Here is a 15,760-nt window from a genome sequence, read left to right as displayed (position 1 = left end):
ATCATTAGTTTGCAATAATTTTTTTTTTCTAGACTGTCGAAGTCCGCGGAGCTTTTGGGTCTTCTGTTTTTGGGTTTGGGGGTTTTTTTGGGGGGTGGCGCTTTGCTTTATTTTTTTTCCTCTCTCGCTTGGGGTTTGCTTTTAGTCATAACCGTGTTTAATTTTATTTTATTTTTTTTTTGTCTTTTCCGTTAAACGTCGCTTTGCTTCTGCTTTGCTTTGTCGGCGGTGCTTTCTCGGAGGTGGTTTGTGTCAAGTCCGTCAACTGTTGTACTGACAGGCGTTTAGACTGGAGCCGGGGCTTTGCAAACTGCTGTAGCCGAAACTGGAGTGCTGCTTTGATTTCAGTCTGAGGCTGGCTAAGCTGGAGTTGCAAGTGTCCCGGTAGACGCTGTAGGGCGAGCCCGGTGGCCCGTAGGGACAGGCCGGCGAGGACATGGCCGAGTTGAGCGAGGAGCCGCTGATGTTGTTGATGTTGTTGAGGCCGGAGTTGGCCATGCCCGGCACGGCCGAGTGGCCCATACTGGAGGGCATGTTCATGGAGGGGATGCTGCTGGGCGCCGAGAACATGGACTGCGAGGACAGGGGGCTCATGGAGTTGAAGAAGGTGAAGCTCTTGGTGGAGAGCGGCGCCGGGGTGAGGCTCTTGGTGGCCCAGTTGTTGTAGGGGTAGCCGGCGTACATGTCGTCGTAGGGCTGCATCAGCCCGCTGAACTGCGGCACGTAGCCGTTCTTGCACAGGTCCATCTGCTGGTTCCGCTCCCGCTTTCTCCACTTGGCTCGGCGGTTCTTGAACCAAACCTGCGTGGGGAGGGGGAACCGACACGACTCGATGAGTGCGGGGCCGCAGCAGCCCCCCCCTCCCCGCCGGCGGTGCGGGGATGGCACCCGCAGCCCAGCGCCGGCTGCCCCCCGGCCCGCACGGCCCCACCGGGATACCACGGGAGGCTCCGCGGCCCCGAACCGCCTCTCCCCGCAGCCCCCCCGCCCCTGCGGGACGAGATCCCTCTCCGCAGGGTGTCTGCGCGCACCCCGGGCTCTGCGCGCATCCCTCTGTCCAACGGGATGCTCCGGCCGGGATGCGCGCAGCCGCCTCTCTGCGCTGGGTGCCTGCGCGGGTCCCCGCGTCCCCCCGGTCCCCTCGGTCCCCCCCACCGCCCCTTTCCCGGAGCCAGGCGGGGGGCGAAGGCACGGCCCGCTCTGATTAGGGCCGGCTCGCCCCGGCTCTGCCGCGTTTCCGAACGCTAATGCCGTGTAATAAAAGCCCCCTGTTACAGATCATAAAAAAGGGGATTGGATTAGTATGTTTAGGTTGGGGGAAAAAAAAAAATCAATCCCTGCATCGCCCTCGGATAGATGCAGCCTCTGCCTTTATATCTAATGAGAATTTACAGCCCTGACTAGGGAACAGAGAAGCGGGGCCGCTCCTGGTGTTTGATGCAAAAACGTGATCCAGTTTCTCTCTTATTATTATTTTTTTTTTTTTTTAGCTCTCGGAAAGCGTTTGAGTCCCTCGTGATGGAAGCCGGGCAGCCCCAAAATTCTTTTTCCGGGTTAAAAATCAGCATCCTTCTGCCTGCCGCCTGCGCCCAGCCTTCGAGCCTCCCTTGCAGCATCCTCCCCACCGCACCCCGGCTTTCTCCCACTGAGTCAGGGTTCACGGGCTCCCTGCGGACACCGGGCCCCGGCCCCGGAGGCTCCGATCCCTCCGGAGCCGAGGAGGGGGCGGGGGGTCGCTCTCGGGGCCTCCCCTCTCGGCGCAGAAATGGCGCAACTATTATCAAACACCGGTCTCAAGGATGGAAACTTCGTGGGGGAACGGATGGCAGAGTCTATTTCAAAAAATAACAATAATAAAAAGAATCCTGTATAAATAGGAAACGAAAGCCAACATGTTCAAAACCTGTAATATACTCCTCGGAAGGTGCTTCCAGACAGGAATTTCCTGAAAATGAGGGTAATAGTTTTAATTATGGCTCCTAGACATTTTAAAGGAAGGCCCTCATAGCAAATTAAGGTTAGATTTGCAATCTGCAATCTTCGAACATCAAACCCAAACATCTCCACATAGAGGGAGAACGAAATCATGTTAATTGCAAACTCATATTTTAGTTTTATTTGCTCCCTGAAATATTCGACCAGTATTAATGCACGGTCTTTGTTTTGTTTTAAACTCAATTAAGACAATGCTTTCAGACTCATTTCCCTTGTTTCAGATGGGTGTTTAGTCTTTGAAGGTTTAAAACAGAATCTCTGTAATCCGATTTGGTCACTCCAGGTTTAATTGCCAAGAGAAAAAAAAAAAAAAATAAAAAGTGGATTTTTCGGGCGGTGGGCCTTCGCTCCGAGGTTGCCGTTTTCTCCCATGCTCAGCCCAGTGTCCCGGGCTGTGCGACCACGGCCGAAACGGCGAGGGAAAATCTCCGGGGTGGGGGAAAAATGCACAGGGGAGGTGGAGAAACCCAGACACAGCGATAGATCGACAGACCCCGGGCCGCTTCGGCCCGGTCATTCTTTCACAGGATCGTTCACTCAAAGTTCTCTAAAAGGAACCGCCGAGGCTGTATATATGCTTATGTGAATATATACACACAAACCTATATCCATATATCTATATATCTATATATCTATATATCTATATATCTATATATCTATATATCTATATATCTATATATCTATATATATGTGTGGACCAACATCGCCGAGCCTCCAGTCCAGCTAAGAGGGGTGCATATATATAAATATATATATATATATATAAAATATACCATATATGTGTACATATATATATATGGTGGCATCGGCTCCGAGGCGTGTAAAAACCAGGCACCTTCGCGGTACAAGTTTGTGTCTTCAGCGCGTATTGACTCTGCGATCCCTCCCCAGCCTTTGCCTTTCGCTTTCGGCCCCCGCAAACATCCGCTCCGCCCGCGGCTGCGGGAGATGCGCGGCCGGGAGGGGCCGGCACCGAGACCCGCACCGCGGGGACCGGATCCCGCAATCCCGCCTCCGCAACAGCATCGAGCAGCGGATTAGTAATTTTGCAATTATTGGGAATAACAAGGCCAAGAGGAAACTGCTTGAATGAGGGTTGCTCCTGCTCCGCGCGGGGTTTCGTCCTGGCTGGGGGGTTCTTCCCTGCACAGCCGGGCCCTTCCCACCCAGCCTCTCGCTGTCCCCTGCACCGCTCGCCGCCCACTTTTCGAGCCGGTCCCCGGTGCTGGGCCGGCGGTCGCGGACCGCTCCGGGCGGCATCTCCCAGGGCCGAGAGCCGAATTTCTCTTCTCCGGCCTGGATCCCGATTTTGGTCCCTAAACCCCAGGGCAGAGCGGCCTGGCACTGCCACAAACGGCCTCAGCGCTCCCAGCCGGGGCAGTTTCCCCGAGCCCCCCGTTCGATCCCGATGGGACCGGCGCCCCTCTTACCCGCACTCGGGGCTCGGTGAGGTTGGTCCAGACGGCGATCTCCTCCCGCATGCTCATGTCGGGGTAGCGGTTCCGCTGGAAAGTGGCCTCCAGCTCCTGCAGCTGCTGGCTGGTGAAGTGGGTCCGCTGCCGCCGCTGCTTCTTCTTCTTCGCCGGGTCGTCGGCGGCCCCGTCCTCGTTTTTCTGCTCGCCGCTGCGCTCCTTTTCTGCCAGGGGGTCGGGATGGGGATGGTTGGTTGGTTTGCTTTTCTTTTTTTTTTGTTTTGTGTTGTTTTACTCTGGGTTTTTTTCCCCAGCGCGGGCACACAAAGGCTGGCACTCCCGCCCCGTACCCAGCCCTGCCCACCCCACCGGAGGGACGCGTGGGGGCACCCACTCGTGTCCTGCTGGGCCCTGAGCCCACCGAGCGCCCTGCAGCCCATCCCGGCCTTTCCCGGGGCGGCTGGGGAAGGAGCACAGAGCCCTGCCAGGTCCAGGGCACCCAGGGAGGCAACGCGAGGGACCCCCAGAGCGTCTCGAAGTGGGCCCGAGGGGTGAGAGCGCTCGTGGGGAGCGGGGTCCCCGCAGCACGGGCCGCTCCGCCTTTCCACGGCACCTTCTCGCTCCCTCCAACCCCAGGCGCGATCTTTGCTCCATTGTCTTTGTTGTGCTCGGCCGCGACAGGAAACTTTGGAAGGGCAGGGGTGGAAAACCCAGGAGCAATTAATTGCAAAAGGCCCCTCTCCGCTCTCCCGCTTCATTCTCTTTTTATTAGTATTATTTTATTCTGCCTCTTTTAGGATTTTGGTGTTTATTTTAACACGGGGCTGAGCGAAGCCCTCCGCAAAAATCATATCGAAAGGAAAGAAAAAAAAAACAACAGGAGGGTTTTCTCTGCCGAGATTTGCGCGGACTGGAAACAGGGAATCGAGCCCCGGTCTCACCGCAACGGGGGGACGAACCCCCGCTCCGCTTTCATAACGGGCTCTCTGGCTCTCCCAACCCTTGTTTCGGCCTAGTTTATCCCGGTTGAAGCGCTCGGAGACGGACTGAAGGCCCTGAACGAAATGTGCTCCCGGGCCGGGCCCCGGCGGCGCGGGGAAGGTGCAGCCGGGCTGTGCAGGGCCGGGGGCCGCGGCCAACCCCGGCCTCGGTCCTGCTGCTGCAGGAGGGAAACTCCGTCCAGAGTTTTCCCTTTTAGAGGGTTTTTTTGAGGGTTTTGTTTTGTTTTCCCCCTCCTTTTAATTTTTTTTTTTTAAACCCCTTTTCGAAGATTTTCTCCCGCCGCCGGCGGGCCCGGGGGCATTTCTGCAGCCCCGACCTCTGCGAGGTAAGCGGGAGTCTAAAAATAATCACGGGCTGAATCCAGTGCCAGGGAGGACTCGTCCTTGCAAAGTCACCCTTGAATCGCTCCTCACTGGGCTCCTTCCAAGGGGAAAGGGATCAGGGTGTGAGCAAACCCAACCGGCTCAGTGGACCCCCAAAAGGCGTTTGCAGCTCAACCGAGGCCTCTGCAGCACGGACCCCATCGCCCCCGGCCCCCCCGGCCCCGAGAGCGGCCGAGCCGCACGGCCTGGCGGCGGCGGGGAAACTGAAACAAAAACAACCCCCGCCAAAACAAATCCTCCCACTTTCGGCTGGGAGTAGCTCGGGTAAACCGGGCCGAGACGGAGCGGGGGGCGTTGGGGAAGCAGCGGTGGTCCCGATGGGCTCCGGTCGCGGCCCTTCGCCCAGCGCGGGCTTTCACCCCTCCAAATCTTCCCTAAAAATCCGGCCTCCGCGCAGGGCTGTTGCACAATTCCAAATCGTAAAGTAAGGCATCTTTAATTGGCTTTTGTACCTTTTTTTCCATTTAAAAAAAATTATTGAAATCTAAATGCATTTTGCAGCTTCTCGGAGAAGAAAAGCAGGCAGGTCCTCAGCCCTCCTGCAGCACCGAGGGGTCACACACAGGGGTAGGGCAAAATGGAGCAAATCTCCCTCTCTAATCTCCAATAATCCCCTCTAATCTCAGAGTCCCTTCCAGACGCCGGTCCCTAACTTTGTTTGCGAATCAGGCTGGGAGGCACGACCCAAACCCTCTTTATCACCGGGTGCCACTTCGGGCCCGACTCTTGCCACAGCCACTCTCTAAGTTATGGGACCTGCTAAAACTCCAAAGAGCAACAACAGCCGTTAAAAAATTTGAATTATATGAAACATAACCTGCCTCTGAAAAGGTCTTGCTGGAGAAGGGGTATCACGCTCCTTCTTGAAGCTTTTGTTCCCTTCTTCTACCTTTCCCTTGTCACTCTGGAAATGTTGTTATTTTAATTAAATACAATCTGGGGGACTACAGCGTTCCTTGAAGCCCTCGCACACGGTGGTCAGGGCGCGAGGACCCTTCCCTTTCCCTGCGGGGCTTCTTTTCCGCAGGGAAAGGGTGCAGCCTCAGCGGGAAACCTCTCCGCGGCCGCGCACATCCCCTCCGGGGCGGCCCGCGCTGCCTGCCTTGGCCCCACGCTGCCTCTCCGGCTCTGCCGGCCTTTTCTTTCTTTTCTTTAATTTTTTTTTTTTCTCTGACAGAGAGATCTTTTTCCATCTCTGCACCACCCGAGCTGGAAAATAAACCCGGGCAAAAGCTGACATTATTTCAGAAACATCCGGCAAAACCGCACTCCCCGAAGAGCCCCCCTTCCTCCCGACCCCATCAATTAATAACTGTGGTTTTTATTAAAAAAAAAAAAAAAAAGAGAGAGAAAGAAAAAAGAGCAGCTCCTGGGATGGGGTTGGGGAGGTTGGGGAGCCATGTGTGCCCTCCCGGCGGGCTGTCAGCGCCGGGCACGGCGGGGCCGGCAGCTCCAGGAGGGCCCCCTGTCCCCCGCTCCGGCTCCCGGGGCTCGCTCGAGATGGAGCCTCCGGGATCACCGGCAGCTCTTGCTTCCCCTTGTCCCCCATCGCCTCTGGTTGCGCGGGGGGTGCTCGCACAGCACCCGCGGCCGCCCCGCGAAGGGAAGGTGCGGTGAGGAGGGGGAGGCAGCGCGGGGGGAGCGGGCCGGGGCCGCGGGGGGCGCGGGGGGGGAGGGTTACCTGGCACCTCCGTGTCGGAGGATTCACTGGCTGAGTTGTCGATCGGGTCTCTGGGTTCCGAGGATCTTTGCAAATGGAAGCTGGAAGCCATGTCATGGGAGGGTTGGGGTCTCAAGCTCTCGGGCAGTCTCTCCAAATTCATTCCACCTTTAAAGGAATCCATGGCAGGGGCGCCGGGCTGCCTGGGGGAGTTTGCAGGTGTTTATTCCACACAGAAAGGAACAAGGAGCTTTTTTTTTTTTTAAAGGCAGAAAAAAAAAATCAACAAAAACCAAAAGCAAATCCACTTATTACTAACAGTATTATTTTAAGGGTGTCGGAAGCAGTCTGGGCACTGCCTGGAAGGCGGTTGTCTGCTGGGGAGAGGCACGGCGCTCCGGCCGCATAGGCAGGGAAGTGGTAAAGATCCCTTATAGAGAAACGCGAGTTGCGAGTTGGACAGTTTAAAGCTAAAGAGATTAAAGTGACCTGCCCTAGAACAAATGCCTGTAGTTAAACGGGGCTCCTCCCCCTGAAGGTTAAAACCTCCCCGTCTCGCTCATGCATCACTCCATCTAGCGCTGGCCCAGCCCGGCCGCGCGGGACCTGCCTCCGCGCTCCCCGCCATCCGCGCTCCTTGCGCGCCCGCGCCCAGACCCGCGGCCCCCCGCGCCCCTGCCCGGCCCCCGCCGCCCGGCCGCGGCTCCTCCGGGGGTCCCCTCCCTCCTCCTTCCCCCCACCCGCCGCGTCCTCCAAACTCGGTGATGTATTAAAAATATTCCACGAACGAATGGAAAGGTGGAAAATCCTCCCGGGATTTTCCCCGCCCGCCCGCCCAGCCCCGCCAGTTCGCCCCCGCTCCGCGGTGCCCTGCCAGCCGGCAGCGCGCAGATTGCGCCCCAGGTATCTCCAGGGGTATCCCCGCTCCCTTCCCTGCTGGGCCTCACGACCCGCGCAACCTGCGCGCCCTGCCGTGGATGCGCACCCAGCGCCCTCCTCAGCATCTCTGCGGGGGGCTGAGCGACCCCACCGCGCGTTTCAGCCCCGCGGGGAAAACATGTTCCCGGAGGGGTGCTTTGGGCCGTGTCTCAGCTGGTTTTAACCTTTTTTAACATTTTGTTTCAGGCTGAGGGTGTTACAATAACGCGGCTCGGGCCCTGCCCGGCGGCCGGGGGAGCGCAGCCCGGGGAGCAGCGGCCGCGCCATCGCTCCCACCACATCATCTTTCAGCACACGATTAATAACAAATAATTTTCCTGCCGCAGCCGAACTCGCGGTGACCCTCGGGAAGGGTGTCTGAGGCTCTGCCAGTCCGAGGGCCGGGGCAGCCGGTGGGGAGGGAGCGGGAGACGCTTCCCCGGGAGCCTCCCTGTCCTGCAGCAGCCACCGGTGTGCCCTGTCCCGGTGCAGGAGCGCGTGGAGCGGGGCCGGTCCCCTGTGCTGCCCACGCAGGCCGGGATACGGCCTTGAGCCTTCCTGGATAACACCTCGGTGTTCGGCGAAGTGGAAAAACCCACGGGGGAAAAGAAGGTGGGAACCTGGGTACCCGCGGGGTGCTCTCTGCACCGGGGAAGGGGGTGAGGGGAAAGGGGAGAAGGACCCCGGCTGTGGCTGCCCGGGGAAAGGATCCCTCTCTCCTCTCTATTTTCTCGACTCACTTTAGCTGATCTATCCTGACACTGTATTTTGCTTTCAAATCAAGTAAAGATGTGGGAGAGAACTTTTGAACTGGTTTATGGAAAAGTGGAGGGAAGCACTGTTCCAGCCGCGCAGGCTTTTTCCAGCCCCTCTGGGGTGATGGAGCCGGGCCCGCCCCGCACCCTCCGGCAGTGCCCTGCAGGGCCGGTGACCCCAGGCGGAGGGAGTCCAAAATTCCCAGCCCCTTCACCTTCTTTTTTTTTTTTTTTTTGACATCTTAATGTCCTTCTCCCTGCCTGTCGCTCCCGGCTGAACTTCGCTCAGGAGTTTGCAAACGACTGGGAACGTCGAGCACCCGAGGTGAACCAGACAGCCTCGGGGCTGCTAAAGATGGACGTGTTTTAAAATGCAAGTATTTACCAGGGGCTCTGGGCCTCGAGGGGCTCAGCTGACGCAGGAGCCCACGGCACGGGAAGGATGGAGACCTCCTCCCGGGGCAGAAGCAAGAGGTGGGGATGGCCTTTCTCCCGAGAAGAGGGAAGGTGAATAGATTGCAAACGTGCACCACATCTGAGACCCTCCACAGTCCCTTTTTTGCCTTTATTTCCGTGGGCGGCAGCCCCGGGGATGGTCTGCGGGGGCTCCTCCGCTCTCCGTGGGAGCCCGGCGGGCTGTGCTGAAGGGAGGCTGAAGAGACTCGATGATCATAATGGTCTTTTCCAACCTGGATGTCTCTATGATTCCACGAGGCTGCCAACAGCCCGGCTCCGCTCTGGCTATTTTAAACCCACTGTCACAGCAGCCTCCAGACCGGAGGTGGCTTTTTTCGTTCTTTTTAATGTATTTTTTAAAAATGCACCTAATTTACGTTTTCTTTCTACTCTATAAGATCTAGTTTTTAAAAATTCGTTCTAGGCTCAATTCCTACGGGCTGGGCGCGAGGAAAGGCAGAGCCAGGGCACCGACGTGATTCCGCCGCGGTAATGCCGGGTCCGGGTGCCTCCCAGGGCCACAGCCCCCCCGGCTCCTCCTGGCGTGTCCCCGAGGCAGATATCCCCCGAAACAGGCCTTAAATAGAGAGTAATGAGCTGGCCCTGCCTCTCCCGGCCCCCGGGAGCCGGAGCAGAGCCCGGTTCCCCCCTGGCCCCCCTGCCCGGGTGCAGGGTCAGGTATTTACCGGGCACCGGGTCTGCAGCGGGGGCATACATCAATATCCTATATATACATCTAACCTGTATCTTATATATATTTAATCTATATCATATATCTGTCTTCTGTGTGGATTTAAGGGCATCCTCTCGCTCCACAGCCAAATCCACCCGGTTATTCCCGTTGCTGGTCGTGACACATCTGGCGTGACAATAGAGCGCTCCCGCAGGGCGGTCACCCCCAGATCGGCGCTTTCTCCTCTCTCCTCCCCTCCAAGCTCGCTTTCGGCTGACAAACTCTTCCACCGGGTGCTATGTCACGGGTCCGTTCACGTGACGTCATTCATTGCATCCCTGACGTCACGCCTCACCTTTTAGCCAGCCCACGACCCAGGGCAAGCCTTGATGCCCCACTCGGAGCCGGCTCTGCTTCCCGGGCCTTGGAAGCGGCCTCACGGCCCCATGGGCCGGGCAGGACGGGGTCACAGAGCTGGGATCCCCTTTTCTCTCCCCACATCGCTGGGGGCCAGAGGAGTTGCGGGAAGGGAGGAAAGGCCGCAGCAGCCCGGCTGTGGGGACCCCACCAGCCGCCCGACCCTGCCAGGACACCCTTGGGGAGCCGCGACCTGCGTGGGCGTGGGAAGGGCCGGGGAGAGGCGGAGGGAGGGTCAGGACCCGCGGGCAAGCGGGTGGCGGGAGGGCTTTGCGTGGGAACCCCTGCGTGGGACTGGCCGGGGAGCATCCCCGCTCTGCGCCCGCGCAGCCACCGCACTCCCGGCTCCCCCCGGCTCAGGACTGCGCCAGGGATCTGTTAGAGGCTGGAAGCCCGCAAATAAACCGCTCCGCTTCCTCCTGCTATAAATAACCGCAGAACTAGGGATGGCTCTTAGAAATAAATCAGCGCTGGCCACGCCGGTGACAGCCCCATGAAGAAGAGGAGACGTGTCTGACCGAGAGCAGGACTCCCGCTGTCCCGAGTGGACCGGGCCGTGTCGCCCCCCAGGTGCCTGAAGAGGGTCCCTGTTTTCGGAGTGGGGCTCCCATTCCCGGCTGGCTGCGGTGGTTGCAGCCAATGCCAAACCACCTGGGCCGTATATCAGGTGGTGAAGTTCAGTCTCTGCCAGCTTTTCCTTTTCAGATTTATTAGCATTGTATAGACTCAGATTCAGTCTATAAATTATTGGGAATTGTTACAAAAATAAAGGCATCTCCCAAGCGCACCTCTGCCCGAGAGGAGAAGGAAGCCTTCTGAAAAATAGAGTTGTAGGGAGACAAGAGAGAAGGGAGAAGCTCTCCAATCCACACCCAACCAAATTCAGTCGAGCCAAACCCAACCAAACCCAGCTAAACCAAACTCAGTACAACTAAACCCAATCCACCTCAGCTACACTCGAGTTCACTCAGTCAAACCAAACCAAACCAAACCAAACCGAACCAAACCAAACCAAACCAAACCAAACCAAACCACAACGAATGCAACCAAACCAAACCAAATGAAACCGCAATGAATGCAACCAAACCAAGCCAAGCCAAACCCAAACAGTGGAATCCCAGCCAAACCAAGCCCAAGCCAAGCCAGCCAACCTCTCCAGGTGTCCTCATCGTGGAACCCAGCAGATGGGAGCTGCTGCAGGAAAACGACTTTTAATAACGAAACCATCTAAACAGCGCCCACCGACCACGCCTTTGCTGGTGCGTGGCTCTGACCCACGGGATTCCCACGCGTGTGGGAAGAAGCAGAGGCCGGGGATGCGCGCAGGAGTGCGCGCAGGACAGCGCGGTGCCCCGCGGAGCAGGGAGCGCGCTGGGGGGGCGGTGGTTGTTGTTGCGGTGTGCCGGGGGAGTGGTGTCTGTCGGGGCAGCGTTCCGGGGGTGTCTTGCCCCAAAACAGCATCCCCCCAAAGGAAAAGCATGACCCTCACGCACAACATGGAGACACCCACGTTTACGCCGCCGTGCGAGGCAAAGCTCTGCACTCCCCGCGCGACCGTGGGCTTGTCCTGAAGGGAAAACGAAGCAAACCCCAAAAACGACGAAAGGAGCCCCGGAACCCCCCGACCTCCGCCAAAGACAGAGCCGGGTTCCCCCCAGGCCGGGCGGAGCGGGAAGCAGAGGGAGGGAAGAAACCCAACCCGAAGCGCGTGTTAAATCGCTCAGGAGGGGAAGGTGGAAAATTACGCTGGCTGCTGGCCGGCCTGTCCTCCTCTGCGCAGCCAGGACAGCAATTTTCCTAAGAAGTAGAGCAAAACGAAATTAGCCCCTTTTGGACCCGCAGCCTTCGTCCCTCCGAGTGCCGGCCAAGCCTCCGCCTTCCGCGGGAACGCAGGGCCCCTCCGCGCCGCGGATGCTCCGCGGGAGGGTTTCCACCGGCCGCTCTCGGTCCCCCGGCCTCCCACCGCCTCCCTGCCCCATCCCGCTTCCCTCGGCTCGGCGGACCCTGCCCCACCGCCTTGGCTCTCCCCGCCATCGAAACACGAAGGGGGAAACGGATTTTTCCTGAGCGGACTCTTCCCGGGGCACCTGGGACACCCGGGGCTGCCCCCCACCCCCTGCCACCCGCATCCCGCTGCGGGGCTCCCCCGGGCGCGGCGGCCAGCGGCAGCGCTTGCAAAAACTCGGGATGAAAAAGTTGAAGGCTTAATGTTTTCTGACAGATACAAATGATACCCCAAGGCTTTCTTGAAATGCAGCGACTGACGGCTGGAGAAACGGTTTTCCTACTCGCGTTTCTGCAGCTGGAAGCGGCCGGGGATGGGGTGGGACGGTGCTGGTTCCCTTCGGCCGCCATTCTCCTGCCCGCATCCCGAAAATGAAACAATCTCCTGCGCGTTCGACCTGGGACAACTCTTTTTTTCCCCATAAAACGCCTGGCAGCACAATCTCGCCCTTGCCCAGAGCTACCTCCCAGCCCTCCCCGCATCCATCAGACCACAGGCACTGAGCTCTGCTCTAAAACAATGTGAATTTGCTGTTAGAAGCGGCTTGGGTTTCTCTCTGATAAATCTGATGTGAGCGGGAGAAAGTGTCATTGCCCTGCAATAACAACGTCGGACGATGGACAGCTCAGGAATATGGGGGTTGTTTCCCTAGGTGGGGGAAAGAGAGGGGAAAAACCACAATATAGCCCCACAATTCCCTCTCTGGGCAGAGAGAACATGCTTTTCTGATTAATTGACGGAGGAAGGGGCACCGGAGTTTGCGAGGCAGCCTGCTCATGTTACTCTGTGCATCTTTAGATCCCCAAATGAGGCTCTTTTGTGGGCTCAAAAAGATGCCTCTGAAACAGGATAATCAGAGGCCCGTGCACTCCGTTGGCATTTGCTGAAGACTCTTCTTCAGCAGAAAAAAAGAGCCTGAGTTTGGAATGAACGACATTATGTTTCCATGTGGGTTCCCCCCACCTTGTTTCGGCCGAGCAACCTCTTAATTACTCCAGCATTTGGATGGGGGAAACACGTTTCCCTTCAACAGGACATTTCCTGAAAGGCTGAAATATTCTAATAATGCGCTGGGCTCTTTAACGTGCTTAGAACAGCAGCGAATCTCTGCAAGACCCTCACATTTCCTGCTTTAAAATACAAAATCAGAGAAATAATTAATCTATATGTGCATTCATCTTCTTCTCTTCCATATTATTTTATTTATTTTTCCTCCTTTTATACTTTTTTCTTTTAATATTTTTTTCTCTTATTTTGTTCCCTTCTCCCCAGTTTTCAATTATATTTTTTTTCTTTCCTCTCTGTCCTTTTAATATTTTTTCTGACTTTTTTTTTCCTTATTTCCTCTCGAACGGTTGATCTCGCCCCACTGCCCGGCGGCACCGAGCTGCTCCCGGCGCAGCTCCCGCTCGTCTCCGCTGCCCCAGGAGCAAACACCGCCGAGATAAAGGCACGGGACACTTTTCTTTCCAGTTTCATTGTGGGAACGGCCATATCTTAACTGGCACATCTCGGGGAGAGATAGGAACATACCGCCTTCCAGAGGGCTGTGCTAATCAGCGCGCTGGGTTAGATATAAAAGTTCAGGGCAAATAAAACGAATTAGTTTTATTAGCACGTTTAGGAGGCGGTCTAACGAAGGAATTTGGCTTTACTAGAAAATGTTTTCTCCTCCCCTTTCGTTATTTAGAAGCAACGTATATCCGAGCTGCTCATCACGGGAGGGAAATAATGAATTGTTCCATCTGTGATCATTTTTTGGGAGAAAGGCGCTCCCTTCTCTAAACGCGATAAGAAGGAAATATATATATATATATGGAAATAGACATTTTCACAATAAAACATGCATGAACAATAAAACGCACTGTAAAGGAAAGGTGGTGGAGCCACCAGGTTATTGTTTGGCGGTGGGTTTCAGCAGGAAAGATCTGCCTCGATCACAGGAGCCTTTAACTCGGCTAAAACTTTCTCAGGGAAATGTGGCCACGGCTCCAGCGCGGGATTTCCAAGGACTTTGTTCATATTTCAGACAAATGAAGGATTTTTGGGGAAGTTCTACCAGTGAAGTAGACCTCAGGAAATATTTGGAAGTCAGATTTTACATAGGCGGCTGGAGTTGGCGCAGGGAATAACCTGGAGAAGAGGGACTTTGGTTTGTTAAGTGGAAAGTATATATTTTTTAATTGTTATAAAAAAACCCCAAACGACGTCTTGGTCCTCGATTCAAGCACAACAGTATCGTTTTATGTTCAATTCGTGACTCGGACTTTGTGTTCGTCTGCAGTACGATTGGCAAAATTTGGGGGAAAGGGACAAAATAACAGAAAAAAAAAAAAAAGAGAAAACTCACTTAGTGGCAAAGTTTTTAACACGAGGCTGAAAAAAAAATTCCCCGAAAGATATCACCGATAGGGAGTCCTCAGGTCCATTTAAGCCGGGTTAACATGCGGAAAAAAAGCCTTTTTCCCCCACTTCCAGGATTTTACTCCCACCGCAGGAGCCGCACAGAACCCGTGACATATGTACTTCCCAAAGATGGTGCCTATTTTTTAAATTAGAAAAAAAAAAAAGAAAAAGAAAAAGAAAGAAAAGCAGAGGGGCTGCAGAATATTATTTTTCTGAAAAGGAAAATTCATCGACGGCCCAGGGTCTCCCCGCCTGCCCGCCCCGCGCATCGCCGGGAGCAGCCGCCTCTCCACCGCGGCAGCGCAGCCGAGGACCCCTCGGCATCACCCACATCCCCCGCTCGTCCCGGGGACCCCCCGCCCCACCGGGGCCGCCCGAGCCTCCGGGCATCGCTGCAGTCCCCGGCGCTGCCTCCACCGGGCTGCCCTGCCCAGGGCACCGCGGGCGAGCCGCGGAGCGTCCCGCGCAGCAGCGCCGGAGGCTGGAAGCGCTGCGGTGCGTTCGGAAAAAAAAATTTAAATATATATATGTATATATACACACACGCATTAAAAAAAATTATAAAATGAGGTAACCCCTCTGGAATTGCCTTTCCCAGCGCATTTGTCAGAGCTGACGAAGCGCAGAGGCCCCGAAAGAATTTATACACGGTATAAAGATGTCAAGGGCTGCGCGGGGAGCGGAGCGCGGGGCCGCGGCGAGGGGCGCTCCCCGCGCCGGCTCCGCTTTGTTTCCCAGCCCTTCCAGCCGCGTCCCCGCAGCGCCGGGAGGGCCCGGGGGCGATGGATGCAGGACGGCTCCGCGGGACGGGGCGCGGGGGAGACGCGCGTGGGGCGGGACGGGGCGCGGGGCGCACGCGTGGGGGGCGGGACGGGCGGCGGGGAGGGACGGGCGGCGACACGCGTGGGGCGGGACGGGACGGGAGCGGGGGGGACACACACGCGTGGGGCGGGACGGGACGGGCGCGGGGGGGACACACACGCGTGGGGCGACTCACCGGGCGCTGCGCTCGGCGGCGGCGGGGTGCCGGGCCCGGCGGGCGCTGTGCGCGCCCCGGCCGCCGCTCCAGGGTTTTCTTGGGAGATTTCCCCGTCTCCTCCTGACGTCAGCCCCGTCCCAGGGTGCCGCAGACGGGGGAGGGCCGGGGGCAGGGCCGCCCCGCACCGGAGCCCGGTGGCGCCGGCAGCCCCGCACCTCCGTCCGTCCGTCCGCCCGAGGCATCCCCGGGCCCGGCCCCCCTCCCGCCCGGCCGAGCCTCCCTCGGGGGGTGGCTTCGGGCTCCTGCTTACACGGCCCCTGCCCTTTTCATTTCCTCCCGGTTGGGGCTCTTGTCCGAGGGGGCAGGGACAAGGAAAGGCCACTTTTCTCTCTCTCTCTCTCTCTCTGTCTCTCTCTTCCCCCCCCCCCCCCCCCGCCCCGAATTACTCTCCTGTTTCAGGACCTCAGCGCAGCGCCGAGCACCCCGGGGGAGGCAGAGAACAGCTCCCAGAGCCGCCCGGGCTGGAGGATGCAGGACTCCAGGACATGCTTCCCTGGGTGATACAGGCACACTGAGTTCACTGCTCATCCCCAGGCCCTTGGTTCGCTTTAATTTTCCAGGGATGCTTCTGGAGTTTCAGACACTTTCCTTCTCATACCTACCCCCTGGAAGTTTCCCTTCCAAGAGAAAAGCACGAAA

The 15,760-nt window shown here is 57.3% G+C and overlaps 1 protein-coding gene across 3 annotated transcripts; it reads right to left on the bottom strand.

Moving 5' to 3' along the window:
• Nucleotides 1–216: 216 nt before the first annotated feature.
• PITX1 (paired like homeodomain 1) lies at nucleotides 217–15,094 on the bottom strand. Of its 3 annotated transcripts, none has more exons than XM_032702903.1 (4): nucleotides 15,080–15,094; nucleotides 6,474–6,655; nucleotides 3,426–3,631; nucleotides 217–801 (listed from the first exon to the last, which is right to left on the bottom strand). In XM_032702903.1, the coding sequence occupies exons 2-4, from the start codon at nucleotides 6,634–6,636 to the stop codon at nucleotides 262–264; spliced, it is 909 nt and encodes a 302-aa protein (XP_032558794.1). In that variant the 5' UTR covers nucleotides 6,637–6,655; nucleotides 15,080–15,094; the 3' UTR covers nucleotides 217–261. The 3 variants fall into 3 exon arrangements, with proteins under 3 accessions (XP_032558794.1, XP_032558796.1, XP_032558795.1); XM_032702905.1 differs by lacking the exon at nucleotides 15,080–15,094 and adding an exon at nucleotides 6,772–6,921; XM_032702904.1 differs by lacking the exon at nucleotides 15,080–15,094 and adding an exon at nucleotides 10,823–10,848 and having other exon boundaries at nucleotides 262–801.
• Nucleotides 15,095–15,760: the final 666 nt, after the last annotated feature.

Source organism: Chiroxiphia lanceolata, chromosome 15, assembly GCF_009829145.1.
Source record: "Chiroxiphia lanceolata isolate bChiLan1 chromosome 15, bChiLan1.pri, whole genome shotgun sequence".
Lineage (NCBI taxonomy): Eukaryota > Metazoa > Chordata > Aves > Passeriformes > Pipridae > Chiroxiphia > Chiroxiphia lanceolata.
The sequence above is the reverse complement of the archived record's forward strand: the minus strand, read 5'-3'. Positions and strand labels throughout refer to the sequence as shown.